This window comes from Equus quagga, chromosome 1, assembly GCF_021613505.1.
Source record: "Equus quagga isolate Etosha38 chromosome 1, UCLA_HA_Equagga_1.0, whole genome shotgun sequence".
Lineage (NCBI taxonomy): Eukaryota > Metazoa > Chordata > Mammalia > Perissodactyla > Equidae > Equus > Equus quagga.
The window spans coordinates 93,348,664-93,368,129 of NC_060267.1; the positions used below are offsets into that span (position 1 = coordinate 93,348,664).

Genomic DNA, 19,466 nt, shown 5'->3' on the forward strand with positions numbered 1-19,466 from the left:
GCCCACCTCACTGGGCCCCGCAAGCCCCGCCCCCACGCTAACCAGCAGCCGCCTCTCCCACAAGGCAGCGCGCCGGGCCGACGCGGCCGGCTCGGGGCTCTTTGTGAGCGCGGCGGGCAGCGCTGGCGGCGGCACCATGAGCGGCTCGGGCGGGGCGGCAGCGGCGTCCGTCGGCTCCGCGCAGGCGGCGCAGGAGGAGGGCATGACGTGGTGGTACCGCTGGCTGTGTCGCCTTTCGGGGGTGCTGGGGGCCGTCTGTGAGTACCCGGCCCCCGGGAGGGGCCGGCCCCGCCGCCCGCCGCGCATGCGCGCCCGGCCCCGCCCCCCTGCCGCGGCCTCCGCGGGAAGGGACGCGCGGGAAGGGGACCCCGGGGAAAGGGCTCCCACAGGCATGACCCCGCGGGAGGGGGACCCACGGGGATGGACCCACGGGACGGGATCCTCGGGACGGCCCTGCCAGAAGGACAGTCCAGAAGGGAACCTGAACGCTCGCGGGGAGCGCCGGACTCGACGCGGCCCGGTCGCTGCCTCTCCGCGCCTCCTCTGGGAGTAAGGACGGGGCGGCACCTCCTCCAGGGCTCTCCGCGATTGCTCAGATGCTGCTTGTAAGGCGCCGGCTCAGCCTGGGGCGGCAGCTCGCCTGTTGACTTGGGCGTGGGTGGGGGCCGCAGCCGCCTTAACCTTCGGGCGAAGGTTGTTTACAAGTGGGGCGGGTGCCAGTCTGGTCAAATTTCCTGAGAGTCAGGTGGGCCAGGGGCCAGGTGGTCCCCGAGGGAGGGCCAGGCGTGAGCTGAGGGCGGCGACCTCTCCTCTGGGTCCTCACTGTCCACTTGGAGGCCCTTGCCTTACCTCTGTTGTCAGTCCTACCGCAGCCACCTCTCATCTCTCCTCCTACCTCTCAACCCCATCCCTGACACCCCCCCCCCCCCACCTCAAGCTTCCTGGGAAGCCAGGCTTTTAGTACAAGCCCCCAAAAGAACATGAATGGGAAGGCAGATGTGATGCAGAAGTAAAGTAGTGATCGTAGGGCAGGCCTCCGAAAGGCAAACGTAAGTCTGTTTGAATGGTCTGCTCTCTTCTTCCTGCTGCCCTGAGCATTGCGAATTCCTGGAGTGGGAGAGGGCACAGCCACAGGTCTTAGAAAGGGCATGTCTGCTGGGGGCATCTCGGGATTGGAGCAGTGCCTGCCTGGCAGAGAGGGCTGAGGCCAGGGCATGGCAGACCCTGATCAGATCTGCCAGCGGAATCGGCTTTTCAGGGTCCTCTTCCAGTCCCCCAGTCCTCCCAGGTGGGTGGAGGCTGGAAGGAAGTTCAGGTGGGAGTGCAGGGTTAGGGGTGTGCTGTTCTGGCAGGACATGCCCTTATCCAGAGCTGATCGTGGGGCAGGCCCTCCCGCAGTCACAAGAAGGCCCTGAGTCCCTGTCACTGCTGCTCAGAGGAAGTGTGTTTCTGACTTTGTGGAGAGATTGGTGGCTCGAGGCCAGGCCTTAGATATGATCCTCTCAAGTTTGGTTGGCTGTTTCCCTGGCAGATTCGAGCCGGGGTGGGGGGGGGGGGTGCCATGGGGAGTGACATTGGTCAGTGGAGGAGAAAGGAAAGGTCCTGATTGTGGCCTGTGGGCCCTCCCCTTCCCTCCATCTTATAGTCAGCAGCCCTGCCGACCCCCTGGTTACCTCTGGCATCCCAACAAGTTCTGTACCTCTCAAAGTGGGGTGCCTGGGCTGCCCAGGAGTTCATGGGGTTGGGGCTACAGATGGAGCTTCAGGAGAAACTTGTGGCATCACCCTGAAATGTCAGTTTCACCTGCAGATTTGGGAGGAGGTGATCATTATGTGAATACCAAATAGTATATTACAGAGTGAATGCAAAGCAGGCAGGAGTTGTAGGGATGAACTGGGAGTTCAGATAAGGGTGGTGCTTCTGGCTGGTCACTTTGGGGTAGTGTCACCCTGCTCTGCTGTGGGGGTCCTCGAAGAGGCATTTACTCTGGGTCCTAACGATCATCTGGAGGCAATAGCTTGGGAGGAGAGAGGATTGCACAAGACACCTCCCTCACTTAGCTCAAGCATTGGGGACCCTGAGGGGACATCCTCCAGCCCTTGATTGAGGGACTCCTGGCTGGAGCCTGTTTGTCTGGGTTGAAACCTGGTCCTGCCCCAAGGTTGGCTGTTGGTAGGCCAGTTGGGTAAGGTGGGAGTTGGAGGGGAAATGCTGGCTGCAGCAGGAGGTGTAGGCCGCTGTCGGGTGAGACAGGGCACAGCTCACAGGCAGAAGCAGGATCGTCTCGTGGGCACTCACGTCTGTGGCCCTGGGGGACCTTGCTGCCTGAGTGCGTATGTGGCATGTCCAGGACAAGTGCTGCCTTTTTAGTAGGCAGAGACTATGTCTGTGGTTTTAGGGGACCCTGGGGGGCACACGAGGGCAGGCCCATTGCAGTGGGCTCACTTCCTCTGGTTTCCTCCTCCATCGCTGCTGTCTGCGTAGGGTTACACGGGAAAACAGCAGAAGAGTCCAGGCCTGTGTCAGGGATCAGGTGCAGAGGAGCTGCTGCAAGTTTAATGAACTGGTTGCTGATTGCTGCCTCCGAGGGCACAGCTTCCTGCCCTGCCCCAGCTGTGGCCTGGGCTTGCTTCCTGCCAGCAGCCAGCTCCTGGACCTGCCTGGCAGGCTTCCGGAGTTCCTGGTGCAGCCGGGCTGTGGGCTGTGGGTCAAGGAGGGAGGTGAGCATGGCAGACCGTGCCCGTGGGGAGCAGCGGGGGTGATGGGCAAGCCTCCATATTTGGGGTGTTTGAGAAGCCACTTTGAGGGGTGGCAGAGGATGCATCTCTCCTCGTTGTCGCCTCTTGGCATTTCACGGGTGGCTGGACTGGACTGTGGGACTTGCCTGTGTGCAGGAGAGAAAACAGGCCTAGAAAGGTGAAGAGCACATAGCCCAGGTCACTCGGCAGGTGTGGGAGTCAGAGCTGGAATTGTGACCCAGGTCTACCTGGTCCTGATTTCTGTTCTGAGAGAGGCAGCCCCTTCCCAACGCAAGTTCAAGCCACGGTTGCAGGGCTAGAGGACTCCTATGAATGGTGACGCCTGTCCTGGCCTGAGCCCCTCGCAGATGGTCTCTCTCATCCTAACCACCTTGCGAGGTGGGTATTGGTACAGCTGGGCTTCAGAGGGCAGGCTCCTCCAAGCCCCGGAAGAGAGAGTGAGATGCCCTGGCAGCTGGACCGAGCTCTGAGATCCAGCCGCACCCTTGTTGTGGCCTGGGGCCACTGCTTTACCTGAGTCTGCCTTCTCACCTGTGACAGGGAGCAGTTAGGTCGGCCTCACTTTCTCAGATGGCGAGGGGCCGCTTCTGAGTGCTGTGAGAAGAGCCAAGTGCTAGATGTCGGAAGGGATTCTCGTAATTTCACAAGCCGTCTCCCCTGGTGGCCTTCCCTTCCTCCCTGCTAATTCCTTCTGTGTCTCTTGCTTTCAAGCTTGTGCCATCTCTGGCCTCTTCAACTGCATCACCATCCACCCTCTGAACATCGCGGCCGGCGTGTGGATGATGTGAGTAGCCACGTGCCTGTCCTGCCTGGTGGGCTTGGGGTGCATGGATCTCTGGCCTCCGTGCAGATCTTCACCTCCTTCCTACCCTACCCTGTCCAGTTTTCCTCATCCTCATTAGGGCCTGGGCCAGGGGAACACCCACTCAGGCCTTTTTTGGGTGTAGGGCCGAGGCCACAAACGTTTCCTGAGTGTCTACTGAGTCCACTACCATGGGCCTCACCTCTGGGAGCTCCTGGGGCTGTCAGGGCCGGCCGAGAACCGAGTTGGAGGGACAGTGTCTGATGGGGCTGGAGTCAGGTGCTGGGAATCTGGAGATCCAGCTTGGAGGTGGGCAGGCGGTGCCACCCACACACAGGGCAGGTCAGAGTTGGTGCAGGATCAGGTGGTTAGAATGGCAACCACCTGTCAGGGCAGGTCTATCTTGCTGGAGGGGAAGGCAGGGTGAAAGCTGGCCTGTGAGCTCTGGCTGCATCTGACCCCCTGAGGCCTGTGCGAAGTGGCTGTGCGGCAAGCATCGTCCCTGTCCACATGGGGTTTTGGTCTGGGAGGGGCGTGGAGATGGACAGGATGCCATCCTGCCTTCAGAGAACTCGGGCCAGCAGTGAGGCTTGGAGGCCTGCTGTGGGGCACAGAGACCTGTGCTGGCCAGAGGCAGCAGGGACAGGGGTCACAGGGGAGAGGCACTGGACCTGGGCTTCAGGGGGGCTACGTCAGGACACTGGCCAGCTTGCATGTGGAAGGGCTGGCTGAGCAGGAGTGAGAGTCATGTGGGAGGTCTGGCCTGTGAGGGTCACTGGATGCTGGCAGTGTGTGGGATGCTTGGGCTGAGGGCAACGCTAGTTGTGCAGAGAGTTCCTGTTCTGGCGCTCCGCTGGGTTCTTGGGGGCTCTGAGCCTTTGTTTCTGTCAGACGAGTAATGAGGGCACTTCCCCCCAGGCTTGGGGGCGGATGGAAGGGCCTGGCACGCTGTAAGGGCCCAGTGTCTGGTAACTGCGACTGTGACCCCACCACGGAGGACCCAAGACTGGAGCAGACACCCTCAGTCACCCGGGGCTTCGCTGGCCCCAGCCCCAGCCTGGGGGTCTGCACTAAAGGGCTTGCTGAGGTCCCTCCTCCCAGTGTGGGCTCCCCGAGGGCAGGGCTGTGTCGGCGACTGTGGACTGACTGAGCTGCTGTTAGGGACAGCTCTGTCAGTGCTGGTGGCGCTGTCACTGGTAATAGCGATAATGTGAACAGGCGACTGCTGAGGCTGGCTCGCTGAAAGGCCTGGGTGCAGGAGCTCAGCGCCTGCTCACAGACGGGAAGGACGGCATTCAGCGAGGGGACTGGTGTGTGGGAATGGCCGGGGAGTGGTGACACGTTCAGCAGAGGCTCTGAGAGGGAGAAATGGGTGCCCTGGAGAGGAGAGGTGGGGGAGGAAGGGTGGCATTCTGGTGGTGCGGGCGCCAGGCCCCCGGGCCCCTGATTGTCAGCCGGCCCCTCTTCTCCCCCTGCCCTCCAGTCTGAACGCCTTCATCCTGCTGCTCTGTGAGGCGCCCTTCTGCTGCCAGTTTGTCGAGTTCGCGAACACGGTGTCGGAGAAGGTGGACCGGCTGCGCTCCTGGCAGAAGGCTGTCTTCTATTGCGGGTGAGGGGCCGCTGGGGCAGGGCAGGGATGGCTGGGGGTCTCCCCTCGACGGCCCTGTCAGGGTTCCCCAAAACACCACTTCCTCAGTGACCCGAAGGGCAGGCGAGGGTGTTGGCGAGTTTGAGGGGGCACAGGTGCATTCGTGTGCTCTCGGTCGAGGTGTAAACTGGGGCAGCCTTTGTGCAGTCATTGGTGACAGCTGCTATAAATGTGACCCAGCAGTTCTGTGTCTGGGGGCTTAGCCCACAGCGCGGTCCTGCAGGATGCAGATGGGAGGTGTGGATGCCTTAGAGCACTGTGTGTGTAGAGAACAATGACGACCGCCTGCGATTTTGGCCCATCAATTGGGAGTCATTAAACAGATTCTGGTGGATCCGTATGATGTGTTTCTGTGCAGCCTTTCAAGAGTGCGGTCAGTCATGTCAGGACGTCCTGACCTGAAAGGGAAAAAAGCAAATTTCAGAACAGAAAATATTGCCTTCTGAATATGCTTTTCTCTTATTTTCCTATTTCTGACAATTCATGTGTAGTGCTTCACGTCTGAGTCATGAGATTGAACTAATTCAGGATGTGTTTGATACAAGGAAGCCTCTAGAACAGTGCCTGGTGCATAGGAGTCCCTCAACAGCTTCTGGCAGCAGCAGCAATAGTTACTATTATCCAGATTATCTTTAGAAATAAATACGGAAATTTTTATTTCCAAGGTCTTCCCTTCCGGAGGCCCAATGGTTTTGAAACCATCAGAGCACAAGATGCGTGTTTGGTGCCTGAGCCGTTTCCCACTGTGTCCAAATCACAGAGGACAGGGTCACAAAAGACCTTGCATCTTTGTATCCTTGGCCTCCATTTTTTAAAAATGTATTTTTTTTTTTTGAGGAAGATTAGCCCTGAGCTAACATCTGCCAATCCTCCTCTTTTTGCTGAGGAAGACTGGCCCTGAGCTAACATCCGTGCCCATCTTCCTCTACTTTATATGTGGGACACCTACCACAGCATGGCTTGCCAAGCAGTGCCATCTCTGCACCCGGGATCTCAACCAGCGAACCCTGGGCCGCTGAAGTGGAACTTCCGCACTTAACCGCTGTGCCACCGGGCCGGCCCCTAAAAATGTATTTTGAAATGCTAACAGTAATATATGTTCATTAAAAATAATTTGGAAAATAGAAAATTGTTACCCAAAGCCCCACTACCTGTTAACATTTTGATATGTGTTCTTTCAGTCTGTCCTCAGGCGTTTTTTAAAACCTGTTTCTCACTTAGTTATAACCGTTATAAGTAAATTTGTATCCTGCTGTTTTTCACTTAATATGATATATTTTCAGTATCACCACAAAGACTTCCTAAGATTATTTGTAATGTTAGGAATATTTATTTAACAGGATATATCGTGCTTTTCTTAATTTGTAAACTGCTATAAATCAAGCTGTGATGAACAGCTATGTGCTAAAACTTTTTCTGTGTTTACAGTGATTTCCTGAGGATATATTTCAAGGTGTGGAATTATTAGGTCAGAGATTATGATTGTTTAGAAGATTTTGATACGGGACTAAATTGCTTTCCAGAGAGGTTATCTGAGTTTCCCCCCCGTCTCCATCCTCCTGAGCTGGGTGCCATTTTCACATCTGTATCTGTGTCTAAGAGGTGAAATAATTTTCCATGTTTTTTATCAATTGCATTTTCTGTTTTGAAAATCGTCTAGTTTACTTACTCCCTATTGGCATCTTACTGTTTACTTAGCAAGTTATATGTGTTTTCCATGTTAGCAGTCTCTTAATCCTTTGTTATGTTTCCTGCAACTATTTTTGCAGCCTGTTGTTTTCCTTTAATTTTGTTTCGACAGATTTTTCCCTGGTCTTTTTTTTTGGTTTTCTTTGTAATTTCTATTGTTCTTTTATTACTTAGACGTTTATAGCTACAATAGAACGGCACGATCACATGTCCCTCCAGAATGGAAAGTCAGGGAGAGTTCAGTTGGTCAAGCCCCATTCTCCTCCGCTCTGGCAGCCAGGTGGCTACAGGCTCAGTCTTGTCGTCTTTGTGTACAGGGTGTGTGTGGGCAGGCGAGGCCAGTGGGGATCATGGGCAGCCTTGTCCAGGGAAGTGACAGGACAGCATGCTGGGCCTCCACTCGCTGATATTTTCCTGACCTCGTTGACCCTGAATCACTGCCACTGGTCTGGAAATCCCGGCCAGGACCCGGAGTCAGACCTCTGGATGCTTAAGCCAGAGTGGACGCCTGCCACCAGGTGGCGCCAAACTGCAGTTGGGCCGGGCCGGCTCACTGCGCCTGGCAGGAGGCCTGCGAGGGGCGCCCGCGGCTCCTGCATGTGCACGTTCATCTTTGGCGTCTCTCTTGTTGACATATGGCTGACTCTGCTGTGCTAGTCAGAGCCAGCAGGTACTTGGTGCCTGTGCTGTTGCAGGCATCGTGTGCGCAGTGTCACGTGCCCTACCTCGTTCTGTCTCCAGACCTCTGAGGGGCAACACTCACTTCACAGTAGACAGACATTAAGGAGCTTGCCCACAGTCACACGGCTCCAAGGGACTGAACTGACACTAGGTTTTCTGATCTGCCTGTTCTTATGAGCAGTGAGGGTGGAACCACCTCAGTGCTGTTGAACACTTTTTGGATGACAGACCCTTTCAAAACTAACAGAAGCTTTGGGTCCTCCCCCCAGAAAATGCACAGAATCTTGCAGACGGCTTCGGGGGTGTTTGAGGAGTTTCTGAAGCCTGGCTGTGAACCTGGTTCCTGGCTGATTTCTGGGGATCCTTCCTGGACAGGCTGGCTGGGAAGGAGGCTGGCGTGGAGCAGGGGAGCCTGGGAGTGGTGTGGTGGCCACGGGCTGGGAGTGCCCCCATGACCTCTGCTTCTCCCCTAGGATGGCCGTTGTTCCCATCGTCATCAGCCTGACCCTGACCACGCTGCTGGGCAACGCCATCGCCTTTGCCACGGGAGTGCTGTACGGACTCTCTGCTCTGGGCAAAAAGTGCGTTTGCTGGTCTCAGGCCCTGGGAGGGATCTTGACTTCTGCCTCCTGGAGTCTCTTAGTGAGGAAGGTCTGAAAGTGGTCCCTGTTATTCACTTGTGGAAACTGAGGCACAGAGGTTGTCAGTGACTCTGGTCAGTGTCTCCAGGGCGTTGAGCTCTAGGGAATGAGAGCAGGCGTGTTCATGAAACTTCCTGGGGGTCCAGTTGTGCCTCGTCACAGCCTGTAGCAGGGAAGGCAAATGTATGGCTCTGACAGCTCATCCCACCCCGGGCCCACACCTGGCACTGCAGTCAACTGCTGCCCTCTCTTGCAGAGTCTGGCTGAGACTCTGCATCCTTCTCAACCCAGCATGCCAGGCAGACTTGTCTTTGTCATCCTAGCAATAGGGTCTCTGTCTGGGGAAACAAGAAGGCCCAGTAGGCTCTGCCTGCAGGTCACACCCAGGTCACAGGCCAGGAATCGGGTGGTGTCTGCGAGGGCTGTGTGCTTGGAGGTCTGTCCCCTGTGTGATACTGACTCACTGTCTCCCCAGGGGCGATGCAATCTCCTATGCCAGGATCCAGCAGCAGAAGCAGCAGGCGGATGAGGAGAAGCTCACTGACACCCTGGAGGGGGAGCTGTGATGTGGCCCAGGGTGACCCTCCCCTCCCTGCTCGCCCCTCTGGTTCTGTGTGAGCATGTGCCAGAGGGATGAGGCCTGGAACGTTGACCCTGAAGGACAGCCTGGAAGAGGAGCCTTTGCCTGGCTCCCATCAGCCCCTCTGCCCCTGTCCTTGTCCCTGGAGTCCTCCTGTCTGCCCCTCTCCAGATGGGTGTCTCCTAGGTCTGAGCCAGGTGCTCAGGGGCTGGGGTGAGGGGCTGAGGGCCTTGGCCTTGGCCAGCAGCAAGGAGGTCGGCATGGTGGCATGGTGGCAGGCAGTGTGAGCCTTGCAGATGACCCAGGCCACAGGACTCGAGGCAGAGCAGAGCCTGCAGTAGCTCTGCCCAGACTGCCCACCTGGCCCCGTCCCTCCCAGCCGGCCTGGCTCGGTGGGAAATGGGCTGCTGGGAGGATTTCCAGACCTGCACAGCTGGCAGATGCACTGGGGACCAGCTGAAGGCCTGGGAGGAGCTTCCCCTGGAGATGTTGGTTCTGTCTGCAAGAGGGAGGCACGTCACCTGGGCTGGGCATCAGCCCGACTGAGCCTCCTCTTTGCTCTCCAGGCAGGAGAGTGTCCTGTAGGCTGAGCCACCAGGGCCTGCCTTTGTCCACCTGTCATCAGGGCAGAGCAGTGTCATGCTGCCCGTGGCTTCCCACCACTGCCCAGGGCCCGCCCTGTCACTCTCTTCTCTGTGAGAGCCCACAGCTCTCCTAAGACGTTCCTCGAGTATCCAGAACAGCAGCCTTGACAGCAACCGGACAGCGGGTGGGTACTGCCCCCTCCCCCAGTTCCCTGGAACCTTGGACAAGCCATTCCAGGACATTTCCCATGGGCCTGGCCTCCACCTCCCCAGGCCCTGGTGCTAAGGAAGTGGGGAGGGCAGGCTTACCCCTGCCCTGTGGGGTTGCCCATCCACTTCTCTGGTGTGGTCCTGCTGTGTCAGTGGCAGTCCAAGCCCGGTTAGTAAAGAATGAGCTTGACCCACCTCCGGTATTCTTGCCGGCCTCTGCCCTGCCCTGCCCTGCCCTGCCCTTGGGGAGTTTCCTGCCTTTTGAGAGCTGGGTAGAGGCTAGAGCCACCTTCCTTACCATGAGCTGTCCCCACTGCCCTGGGTGCCAGGCCACCAAGGAGCCAGGCCTGTGTGGAAGCAGCCCTGCCTGGGACGTGCACCATCGCCTCCCCCAGCCTCCCTCCATGCCACCATCCCTTCCTTCCACCCCGTCCACCTCCTTCCTCCTCAGCGCACTGGCCGCTGCCGGCTGGCACTCAGCAGTTTAGGCCTGTCCCATGGGACCTGGTGGAGCCTGGGCGGCACTGGGCAGAAGTGGGCTGGTGTGGAAAATGCTCTGTCTGGGACCCAACCCCCACTCCTCCTCCTCCCAGGACCCCAGGCTGGGCCTGCTCCGAGCTCCCAGAGTGCAGGGGCCAGTCTTGCTGCGTGGAACCTGCCCCAGGGCTGCGCCCAGGTCTTTGCCTCCCAGAGGGACCTTTTGTCTCTGGGGTTTGTGAGTGTTTGGGGCTGGGAGCGGCAGGTACTGTCCTCGGGACACATTGGTGGGCTCCTGGGCAGCAGCAGCCCTCCAGGGAGCCTAACCAGGCCGAGCCCCAGGTGGCAGGTTGCTGCACTGCAGCCAGCATATGGGACACGTGCCTTCAGGGGTCCTCTGGGGCCATCTTCCTCAGGCCACTGCTTGGTTCAAAGGGCTGTGGGCTCTGTGCCGCTCCAGGCCGGCGGGGTACGTGCATGTGTTTGCGTGCGTGTGCGTGTGCGTGTGCTGTGAATAAGACCTGTCTACCTCCCAGGAGGAGCAAGGGCCTGCCCTCCCCTCTTGGCTCATTCTTATCTAGGAAGTTGGACTTGGGGTTGCTTCTGCGCAGCCCTCCGGCCCCTGCCTCGGGCCTCGCTGACGGGCTTTGCTCACTGCAGGAGGAGGGCTGGCTGTGTGTCGAGGAAGGTTGCACCTCCACACTGAGGAAATGGGCTGGGTGTTGGGCGGGCTGTAGAGTTGGACACAGATGGAAGGGCCCTCCACTCCCTCCATCACAGGCCAGAGTGGGCAGGTCACTCGCCCAGCTTCCCAGTGAGTATAGTCAAGCAGTCCTGAGCTGGGACCCAGTCTCCCACTGGGGGGTCCCGGCTTGCAAGGAACATCTGTCCAGGTGGCGGAAGGGGCTGAGCCAGCCGGGCTGCCAGGGCCCACTCCTACCTCCGTGGGTCTGGACTCGGTCCTCTGGTCCCCATTCTCGGGATTGAGCGTGTGCTTTGAGCAATAAAGGCTGGTGGTAGTCTGCTCACTCGCCCTCTCTGCCTGGTACCTTCTCCTGTGTCATCAGGAAGTGGTAGGGATGTTCAGACCCCATTCCAGCTGAGCAGGGGCCACTGGCCCTGGGAGGAACTGCTGTTTTATCACAGACCTGCTATGCTGCTGGCCCTGTCTTGAGCCTGCTCACAGCACCGCAGACGAGGACAGTGGTCACACAGCTATGAGGAGCTGGAGTCCATCAGGCAGGGCTGACCCCCTGGCTGGGCTCTGCCTCACAGGCCGCCTCACCCCTTCCTTCTCTCTGCCTCCCTGGGCACAGGTCGCGGGTAGCTGTAAAGGGGGCCCCCCTAGGGCAGCAGGACCTGGTGACCTTGGCTGAGAATTTGGGTCTAGCTAGAATAGGCCTGCTCCTTCCTCTCCAGGGCTGCAGGCCCGATTTCTTTATTTTTACAAATAGAGTGAACATGGTTTGCAGACACGAGCCCTCGAGAGCCCCCCGAGGGTACTGTACTGGCGAGTACAGGCGGAAGATCTGTGTTGGGTTCTGTGCCCCAGCCTGTGGGAGTCCGCACCGTTCCCTGTGGCCTCCACAAGCCCTCCCAGGTGCAGATCTGTCTTCTTCCCTGTAGCCAAGATGCTCAGTGGTGGCTGAGTGATCAGGATGATGTGACGATGTCCCTGTGCGGAGCCACTCGGCCACCTCCAGCCCTGTGTCTGTGTCCTCATCACAGCCCTCTGTGGGGGGTGTCCTCTGCTCAGGAGTAAGGAAATGGGCCCTATGTCACCCTACAGGGCCCTGTCTCCAGGCCCTGGGCAGTGTGCTCCCCTGTGGCTCACAGCTGCCTCCTCCATCAGCAGCTCTTGGCCAGTGAGTGTGCAGCTCTGTGGGCTGCCTGAGTTGGGGCCCAGGCTGGATGGGTGTTGCCTGCCCAGAGCCAGGACACGCACTCTGGGGGGTTGTCGTGCTTCTGGCCGGTCCTCCTGTGCTCTGGCTGATGGCAGGTTGCTGCTGCTTTCTGGACTTGGGGTGCAGGTTTGTGGACAACACAGAGGCCTGGCCACCCAGTGGTTTGGCCCCTCCTAGGCAGGGACCTTGACTTAGCGCAGGAAGGACCTCCTCCCAGTGCGGAAGAAGGACTCGATCTGCTCCAGTGACCGGCCCTTGGTCTCGGGCACGCAGCAGCCAGTGAACAGCAGGTTCACCAAGCAGATGGCAGCAAAGAAGAAGAAAGGCACCTGGAGGCCGAAGGCGTTCTGGGGGTGTAGAGGGGGTGCTGCGTCACACAGAGGGAACCCAAGGGTCCTCCCACCCTAGGACGAGCTTCATGGGCCCTGCTGCTGTTAGCCAGCCTTGGGGGGGCCTTCATCTGCTCATTGCCTCGCTCAGAGACCTGGGGCTCCCCCCTGCCTCCAGCACAAAATCCAGATGCTTTAGCACAGCATCCGAGACCCTGGGCATCTGCACGCAGCCTTCCTCTGGGTGGGCCCAGGAGTTCCTTCCCCCACTCAGCACAGCCTGCCCGGGCCTGGCCCTCAGGCCTCAGCCTCTGCTCAGGTACCCACCTCTCTCCCTTGTCCCAGTGTGCTATCTTTTGAGTTTCAGCTGTTCCACACTCCCACCTGCAGGAGGCCTGCCACCTTAGCCTGGCTGGGAGCACGCTCATGCTCTTCTGGCCCCACCCCCCAGCCATCCCCCTGTGTCCCATCCCCAGCCCCCGAAACCCCGTCCTCCCTCCCCAGCCCACGCCTATCTGTGTATCTGCTGGGGCTGTGCATGCTCCACCTCCTAGCCAAGCTACCCACTCTGGGTGCCCCCCACCCTGCCCTGACCCACTGACTGCACCAGGGTAGGCATTGGCCCAAGCTCTCCAATCAGATTCTCCTCTTGGGAGTTGGGAGCTGGGACTTGGAGACTGGTGTCAGGGCCTGCTGGGATTTTGAACCAAGAAGTGGGGTTAAGCCAGCCTAGAGCTGTGTGTAGGATAGGGCACTGCACACATGCTGCATGTGGTCTGGTCAGCAGGGCACGCTGCTCAGACACCCAAACTGCCCACCAAGGCTGAAGGTCCAGCTGTCCGAGGGAACAGCATGGGTGGGTGTGGCTCTCTGGGCTCTGGCCCCACCCTGGCCTGGGAAGTCACCTGACTTCTCAGAACAGTTCCCTGAGCTCATGTCCGGCTATTGCAATGAAGGAGGCTTTGCTGTGTTGTCACTTGATGGCTCTTGGCCTCCGGTGTGCAGGGGATGTGTGCTAATCTCTTGGGGGACCCCTGTGAGGCTTAGAGGACATGATGAAGCCCTCGGCACAGCCCCAGAGAGGGCTGGCGAGGTCCCTGGGGTGCTGGGGCTGAGCACTCACCACCACCAGCAGGAAGGACTTGGTGAGGGCGAAGGCCGTGAGCCAGCTGACGAGCACACAGAGCCCCGAGGCCACGCCGCGGGCCCGCAGGGGCAGGATCTCCGACATGAGGAGCCAGGTGATGGGCCCCCAGCCCATGGCATAGCCTGCCGAAGGGGGCAAGGGGCGGGCTCAGGCCCTGTGGGGTGGCTGGGGGAGGCCTCTTCTGTCTCCCCTGAGCTCTGAGACCCCTCCCCCCACAACCAGCCCAGACAAACCAGGACAGCAGTACCCTACCCCACGACAAGCATGGCTACCACACATCACCCACAAGAGGCCCCTCTCCCTGCCCCATGGCGTCCCTGCCACACCTACCCATGATGAAGAGCATGGTGGCCAGCAGGGGTACCAGGGTGATGTAGCTGGTGGGTGTCGCCAGGGGTTGCTCTGTGCCCCCCAGGGGCATACCCTCCAGGCTCATGGTGCTGTTGGGGGTCAGATGCTTCGGACCAAAGTGGACGTATAGCCCCAGTGTCAGGTTGGCAGCAAACATGATGGCTGCTGTGGACAGACAGGTGGCCCTCAGGGGGCCAGGACTCTGAGCCAGCTGTTCCTCTGGACGCTCCCTTCATGAGCCCCTCAGTGCCCTGCACACCGTGGCACAGCAAGCTCTGACTCCAGCCCACGTCCGAGCTTCCATCACCCCCACCATGGTGTGTCGCAGTCAGCTTGTTCACACACAAAGCCCCAGCAGACCTTTCTGCAGCAGTTGGTGCATGCCAGGTCCTGTGCCGGGTGCTGCGGAGGCAGAGGCCAACAGGGCAGGTCTCACCCAGGTCCTCCAGAGCTCCCAGCCACAGGGCGCCCACCGCAAGGGCTGGCACAACTCGTGGCAGCTGCTGAAGGAGTGAATGAATAAGATTGGGAGACAGGCCGGAGCTCACCTGAGACGAAGAGCAGAATCTTGCGGCCCGCCAGGTCCATGGTGAGGGCAGCGATGAGCACAGACAGGAGCCTCACGGCCCCTACGATGGCTGCATCATCCTTCGGGGGCTGAGGGAGGGAAACCACTGGGACTGAGGGGGCCTGGCCTGCCACTCCTGTCCCCCCGGCCCCCTAAAGCCCCAAGCCATGGCCATAGCTCCCTTGGAGCACTGAGCCACTGAGCACCCACGCTGTGCCAGGTGCTCTCTCTGGTCACCCGGCCTAGCCTGCTGGGCCTCTGGGCCGGGGCACAAATGCTGTGCCCACCGCTGAGCCCAGGGCCAGCACAGAATCCAGGCATGACAATGACCAGTGGAACTGTGCTATTGCCAATCTTCAAATCTCATCTCCCTTTGAGCGCAATGAAGCCAGACTCTGTTATCTCCATTCTGCAGAGGAGGAAGCTGAGGTTTGGAGGGGAAGTGACTTTCCTCAGCGAGTGGCAGATGCTCTGAACCTGGGGTCCATGGTCCCCAAGAGGTCTGCATTTCTATAAAACTGATTTCCTTTGTAATCCTGTATATTTTATTTTAAAACATATAAGCTTTACTTACAAACATTCTGAGAACAAGTACATGGCACAAAAACAGTTAAGAGACCCTAGTGGTCTCCGCATGGTGTATGCTCCCTTGCCATGTGGCACAGAGCAGGTGCTCAGAAAGGGCTGCTGGGGGCGGAGCTGGCACAGGGCCTGGGCTCTCACCAGCAGGACAGCCGTGCTGTCGAAGATGGACTGCAGGTAGACGAGGATGGGTGTGATGCCGGTCAGCTGCTGCAGGAAGCGCATCAGCAGGGCGATGAGGATGGGTCGGTACATATGGGGGTCCCGGGCCTCAGCCCACGACATGCGGCTGCTCTGGAGACAGGAGACGGCCGCTGAGGGAAGCAGGCCCCACCTGGCCGGACTGCAGGGGGCTGAGTAGGAGATTCTGTTCTTCTCTCCTCCAGGAAAGAACCTGCACACTGAGGCCACTCAGGCCAGGCGACAGGCCCGGGGGACCCCTGCCCGAACCCCAGGCTCTTGCATTAGAGGGTAGGCCAAAGCAGACTCCTGCTTGTCTCTGGGTCCCCAGGCACCCACCATATGGACATCCCCCACCGTTCCAGGTTCCTGGAAGTGGGAACTGCTTGATGGAATCTCCGTTTTCCAGGAAAAGCAAGAGAGGCTCAGACAGGCCTAGGAACTGGCCATGGCCACATCGAGCTGTGGGCGCCCACCCCTTCCCCACCTGTCTCCGGACGTTGTCCTGGATCTGCTCGAACTCCCAGCGGATGTCGGTGTCAGCCCCTCGCAGCCAGGCCAGCGCCCGCATGGCCTCCGAGTCCCGGCCCCGTGAGAGCAGGAAGCGAGGCGAGTTGGGCATGAAGCTGAGCAGCAGGATCATGACGAGCACGGGCCCCTCCCCGGCCACTGCCAGCCAGCGCCAGGGCAGCAGGAGGCCTAGGGGTGAGGAGAGGGTGAGGAGCTGGGGCCAGGCTGCACCCAGAGCCCCTCCCACTGGGGCCTCTGAGCCACCTCGTCTGCCGTCAAGGGCTAGTCCCAGGGCCACAGGGCTTCCCTAGTCCTGTGGAAGACTACCCTGATTGCCCCAGGCCTCTGTGATCTAGCCCAGGAGGGCCACAGGGATTGCTTGGCCCCTAGCCCAGGGCCCAGCACACCGTAGGGGGTCCTCAGAGGGTCTCAAGGGCCATGGCAGGGTGACAGAGGGGTAGCCTGGGCAGGCAGGGCCCCAGGCCTCCACCTGCAACTCCACCCTGCCCCCCAACCAGCTCTTATCTCTTTTCTGTACAGACTTCCCATCTAAGACTATTCGATGGAAAGATTCTGCTGTGAAAAGACAGTTCAAAGACTGCTGGCCCAGGAGAAGCCCTCACTGCCCAGTTAGGGATGGGGCTTGTGACCAGAGAGGGGAAGAAATTGCCTTGAGGTATACAGCAAGGTGGTGGCCGAGCAAGTCTCTTGCCTCCCAGCCTGGGGTTCGTTTTGGGATGTGTTCATTCCCTTTCCAGCCATGTCTGCTCAGCGGCACCCTGTCCCCACCCAGCCTGCACACCAGAGGTGCTTAATCTCATCCAGATGATACTTGCCAAGGGCGTAGAGGGACAGTGATCCAAACACTGCCATGAGCTGAGGCGTGGCCCCCAGGGCCCCACGGACGCCTGGGGTAGCGATCTCAGACACGTACACCTGCAAGACATGTTGCCCCAGCCCGGCCTTTGGTGAGAAGGCAGGTTCCCGGGCCTGGCCGAGATGGGAGAGGTGGCCCTGGAAAAACCCGGGAAGTGGGATGTAGGGGCGTCTTGTCCTGATCATGACTCACTGCGTGGCCTCCCTCAGGCCTGTGTCCCTAACTCAGGGGGCAGGAGCGCTCAGCTCTGAAAGGAGTAGTGTGAGGCTGGGAACTGGGAGGCCCAAGGGCACCCAGATTCTGGTCTGTGCTCCTCCCAGGGGTCTGTGTCCCCTGCTGGGCTGGCCCCAGCCCCAGACTGGGAGTGTGTGGAGATGTGGGTAAGATGAGACGTCCAGGGGAGGGCCCAGGGCGGGCACTTCTGTTTCCTCTCCGTTGCTCAATGTGGATTTTCTTTAATTGAGCAATGTGCCTGACTGTCAAGAAATGGGGTAGGAAGTTTGGGGAGCCCAGAGTGGAGGCAGCTCGGGACACATTTCCCCGAAATCAGCTGCCCTGCTGGGGAGAGCTGAAGCTCCCTGGAAGACACATCCCTTGACCTGTGGGCTCGGAGGCCAGGAGGCCTTGGCTAAGTGGTGGTCTGCACAGTCCTGAGGCCGTGAGAGGCCTGGGCTGGAAGTCCTGGCCTTACCGGGATGCAGGCGGCGGTGAGCCCCCCGGCGAAGCCTGTCAGTGTCCTCCCCAGCAGCAGCATCCAGAGGCCACGGGCACCCGCCATGAGCGCATAGCCGGCTGCTGAGGGTACAGCCGAGAACATGATGCTGAGCTTCCGGCCCAGGAGGTCATTGAGGACCATGGCACTGAGGCCCCCAGCTGCCGCGCCCAAGGTGAACACGGACTGCAGAGAAAGGGTGCATGGCAGACAGGTCTGGGCACCCAGCACCCCCTTCCCCTATCAGAGCTTAGAGACAGCTGCTTTTCCAGGCTGACCCTGGGAGCCAGGGCTACAGGACTCAGGCCCCATGTGGTAGTGAGCCTCCCATCTCCAGAGGTATACAAGTAGCATGTGGACAACCATTTGTTAGGGATGCTACAATGGGGAATCCTGCTCTGGGGAAGAGGTGAGGCCACATGTCCACAGTGGTTCTGTCCAGCTGGATGTTTCAATGTCTAATATCATAATAGAGCAGACAAGGAAATCTGTGACTTGAAGCCCCTGGGACTTTAAGATTTGGGGGTTCTTGGATTCCCTGTAGAGTGTAGTGAGAAGGATCCAGTCAGCAACTTGGGCACGTTGCTCAGCCTGTCCGAGCCTCACTTTCTTCAGCTGTATTATGGGGAGAGAGGGTTGGTCCCAGAGCCAGCCAGCTCTCACGTAAAGTGCCAGCACACACGTGGCAGGCTGGGTGCTCAGTACACACTGGGTACTACTGTCTCAGCAACTAAGTAGTGTTGTAAATCCCAGGCCACTAAGATTATAATTCTCAAACCCTGGGGCTCGCAGGCCTGTGCTCTTCCTTTCCACGTGCCCACAGTCTGTCCTGGCGCCCTCCTGGCCCCAACCAGGGCCTCTCTCCACTGGCCCTGATGCCCCTGCGCCATCATCCGGGGAGGTGTCTGCTCTGCTGTGACAGCCCAGTTCTGGGTTTGGGGGTTCTGGGCAACCCACAGCCCTGCGGGGAGACCTGAAGGCACACCTCCCCACTGCTCCTTCCCTGTCAGCTTTCACTTCCCCCATTTATTTCAGAGCCATCCTCGGGCCTCACTCCCCCGCTGCCTGTCCCGCAGCCTGGTGTGGGTGGGGAGGGGGCAGACCAGGGCCCTGGAGGGGGTCCCAGGGCCTAGCTGCTGACAGAGCTCAGTGGGTCCCTGACCCCTGCCCTGCCCCTCTCCAGCTCAGCATGGCCCTTACCCCAAACCAGGATGCCTGGGTTTTGGTCAGACTCAGGTCCGGATCCAAGGAGTGCTCCAGGGCTGGGATGACGGGGGACGTGTACACCAGGCCATATCCAAAGCTGAAATTGCCCAGCACGGCGGCGAAGGTGGCCAGGAACACCCTCTTGTTCTGTGTGGCCCTGGGGGTGGGGGGTGCAGAGCGACCAGGGTCTTTGAATCCCTCCTCACCGAACTGCTGCCTGTCCTGAGTCCAGTGACTGCCGGCCCAGAGGGCAGTCTGGGAGGGCTGCGTCCAGGGCCAGTCAGAGCCGCACCTCTCCAGGGCCAGCTCCCTTGGGAAGTCCCCAGGTCATGAGGACATTCCTCGCAGCCCATCACAGTGGCTGAGACACAGGTGCAGGAGCGCTTTTCTCCAGAAGAGGAAGCTTGATGTCTGCTCCCAGCTTTGCCACCCAAAGCTTACTGTGTGACCTTAGGCAAGCCCCTCACCTTTTCTGGGCCTCAGTCTCCTTGTCTGTGCCAGTTGGGGATGGGCCTGGTACTCGGGGGAACCAGCTCCTTAAATAGGTCTGGAGTGTCTGGAGCAGGAGGGGACCACATGGCCCCTTGGTGGCCACTCACCGAAGGTCAGTGGAGGCCCAAGGCGGGAGCCGGCTGCCCGCTGGAGGGGACTAGGGCCATCCCCAGCCCAGACCCGCAGCCCCCATGCCCAGCGACTCTCACCCGACCCGCGTCCTCTCTCCCGGCGACGGGGGCGGCTTCTCGGGGAAGGTGTCATAGTCCGGGGCCTCGGCTCCCAGCAGCGGCTCCTGCATGGCCGGCCTGTCGGGTCAGGGTGCGCCGAGCGCGGCGCTGCTGGTCCGGAGGCGCGTTGGGCCGCAGCCGCTCTGAGCGTCCGACCGAGCCCGCAGCTCCGCCCCCGGCTGCGATTGGCTCCGGGGCGGCCCTGCAGAGCCGGCGCCGGCCAATGGCGCGGCCGCGAGCGGTGCGGATGCTCGGATGCTGGCGCGGCGCCGGGGCGGGGCGGCCGGGCTTTCCCGGGGCGCGGATG

The 19,466-nt window shown here is 59.8% G+C and overlaps 2 protein-coding genes across 3 annotated transcripts; one reads left to right on the plus strand and one right to left on the minus strand.

The window, feature by feature from the left end:
- The first annotated feature begins 86 nt into the window (after window positions 1-86).
- On the plus strand, window positions 87-11,104 carry CACFD1 (calcium channel flower domain containing 1). Its single transcript, XM_046671186.1, has 5 exons — window positions 87-257; window positions 3,471-3,543; window positions 5,045-5,170; window positions 8,053-8,160; window positions 8,696-11,104. The coding sequence occupies exons 1-5, from the start codon at window positions 137-139 to the stop codon at window positions 8,784-8,786; spliced, it is 519 nt and encodes a 172-aa protein (XP_046527142.1). The 5' UTR covers window positions 87-136; the 3' UTR covers window positions 8,787-11,104.
- Window positions 11,105-11,479: 375 nt separating this feature from the next.
- Window positions 11,480-19,290, minus strand: SLC2A6 (solute carrier family 2 member 6). Of its 2 annotated transcripts, none has more exons than XM_046671177.1 (10): window positions 19,139-19,290; window positions 18,432-18,594; window positions 17,211-17,417; window positions 16,479-16,578; window positions 15,620-15,831; window positions 15,094-15,246; window positions 14,351-14,459; window positions 13,782-13,967; window positions 13,428-13,573; window positions 11,480-12,322 (listed from the first exon to the last, which is right to left on the minus strand). In XM_046671177.1, exons 1-10 carry the CDS (start codon window positions 19,228-19,230, stop codon window positions 12,167-12,169), a joined length of 1,524 nt encoding a protein of 507 aa, XP_046527133.1. In that variant the 5' UTR covers window positions 19,231-19,290; the 3' UTR covers window positions 11,480-12,166. The 2 variants fall into 2 exon arrangements, with proteins under 2 accessions (XP_046527133.1, XP_046527138.1); XM_046671182.1 differs by having other exon boundaries at window positions 18,905-19,280.
- Window positions 19,291-19,466: the final 176 nt, after the last annotated feature.

Coding starts and splice junctions, on each gene's coding strand:
- CACFD1 (XM_046671186.1), top strand. CDS start 137: ATGAGCGGCTCGGGCGGGGCGGCAGCGGCGTCCGTCGGCTCCGCGCAG. Junction 258..3,470: donor GGGGGTGCTGGGGGCCGTCT/GTGAGTACCCGG, acceptor CTTGCTTTCAAG/CTTGTGCCATCTCTGGCCTC. Junction 8,161..8,695: donor CTCTCTGCTCTGGGCAAAAA/GTGCGTTTGCTG, acceptor CTGTCTCCCCAG/GGGCGATGCAATCTCCTATG.
- SLC2A6 (XM_046671177.1), bottom strand. CDS start 19,230: ATGCAGGAGCCGCTGCTGGGAGCCGAGGCCCCGGACTATGACACCTTC. Junction 13,574..13,781: donor CACCATGCTCTTCATCATGG/GTAGGTGTGGCA, acceptor CCCCTTCGGCAG/GCTATGCCATGGGCTGGGGG. Junction 12,323..13,427: donor AGTCCTTCCTGCTGGTGGTG/GTGAGTGCTCAG, acceptor CTACACCCCCAG/AACGCCTTCGGCCTCCAGGT.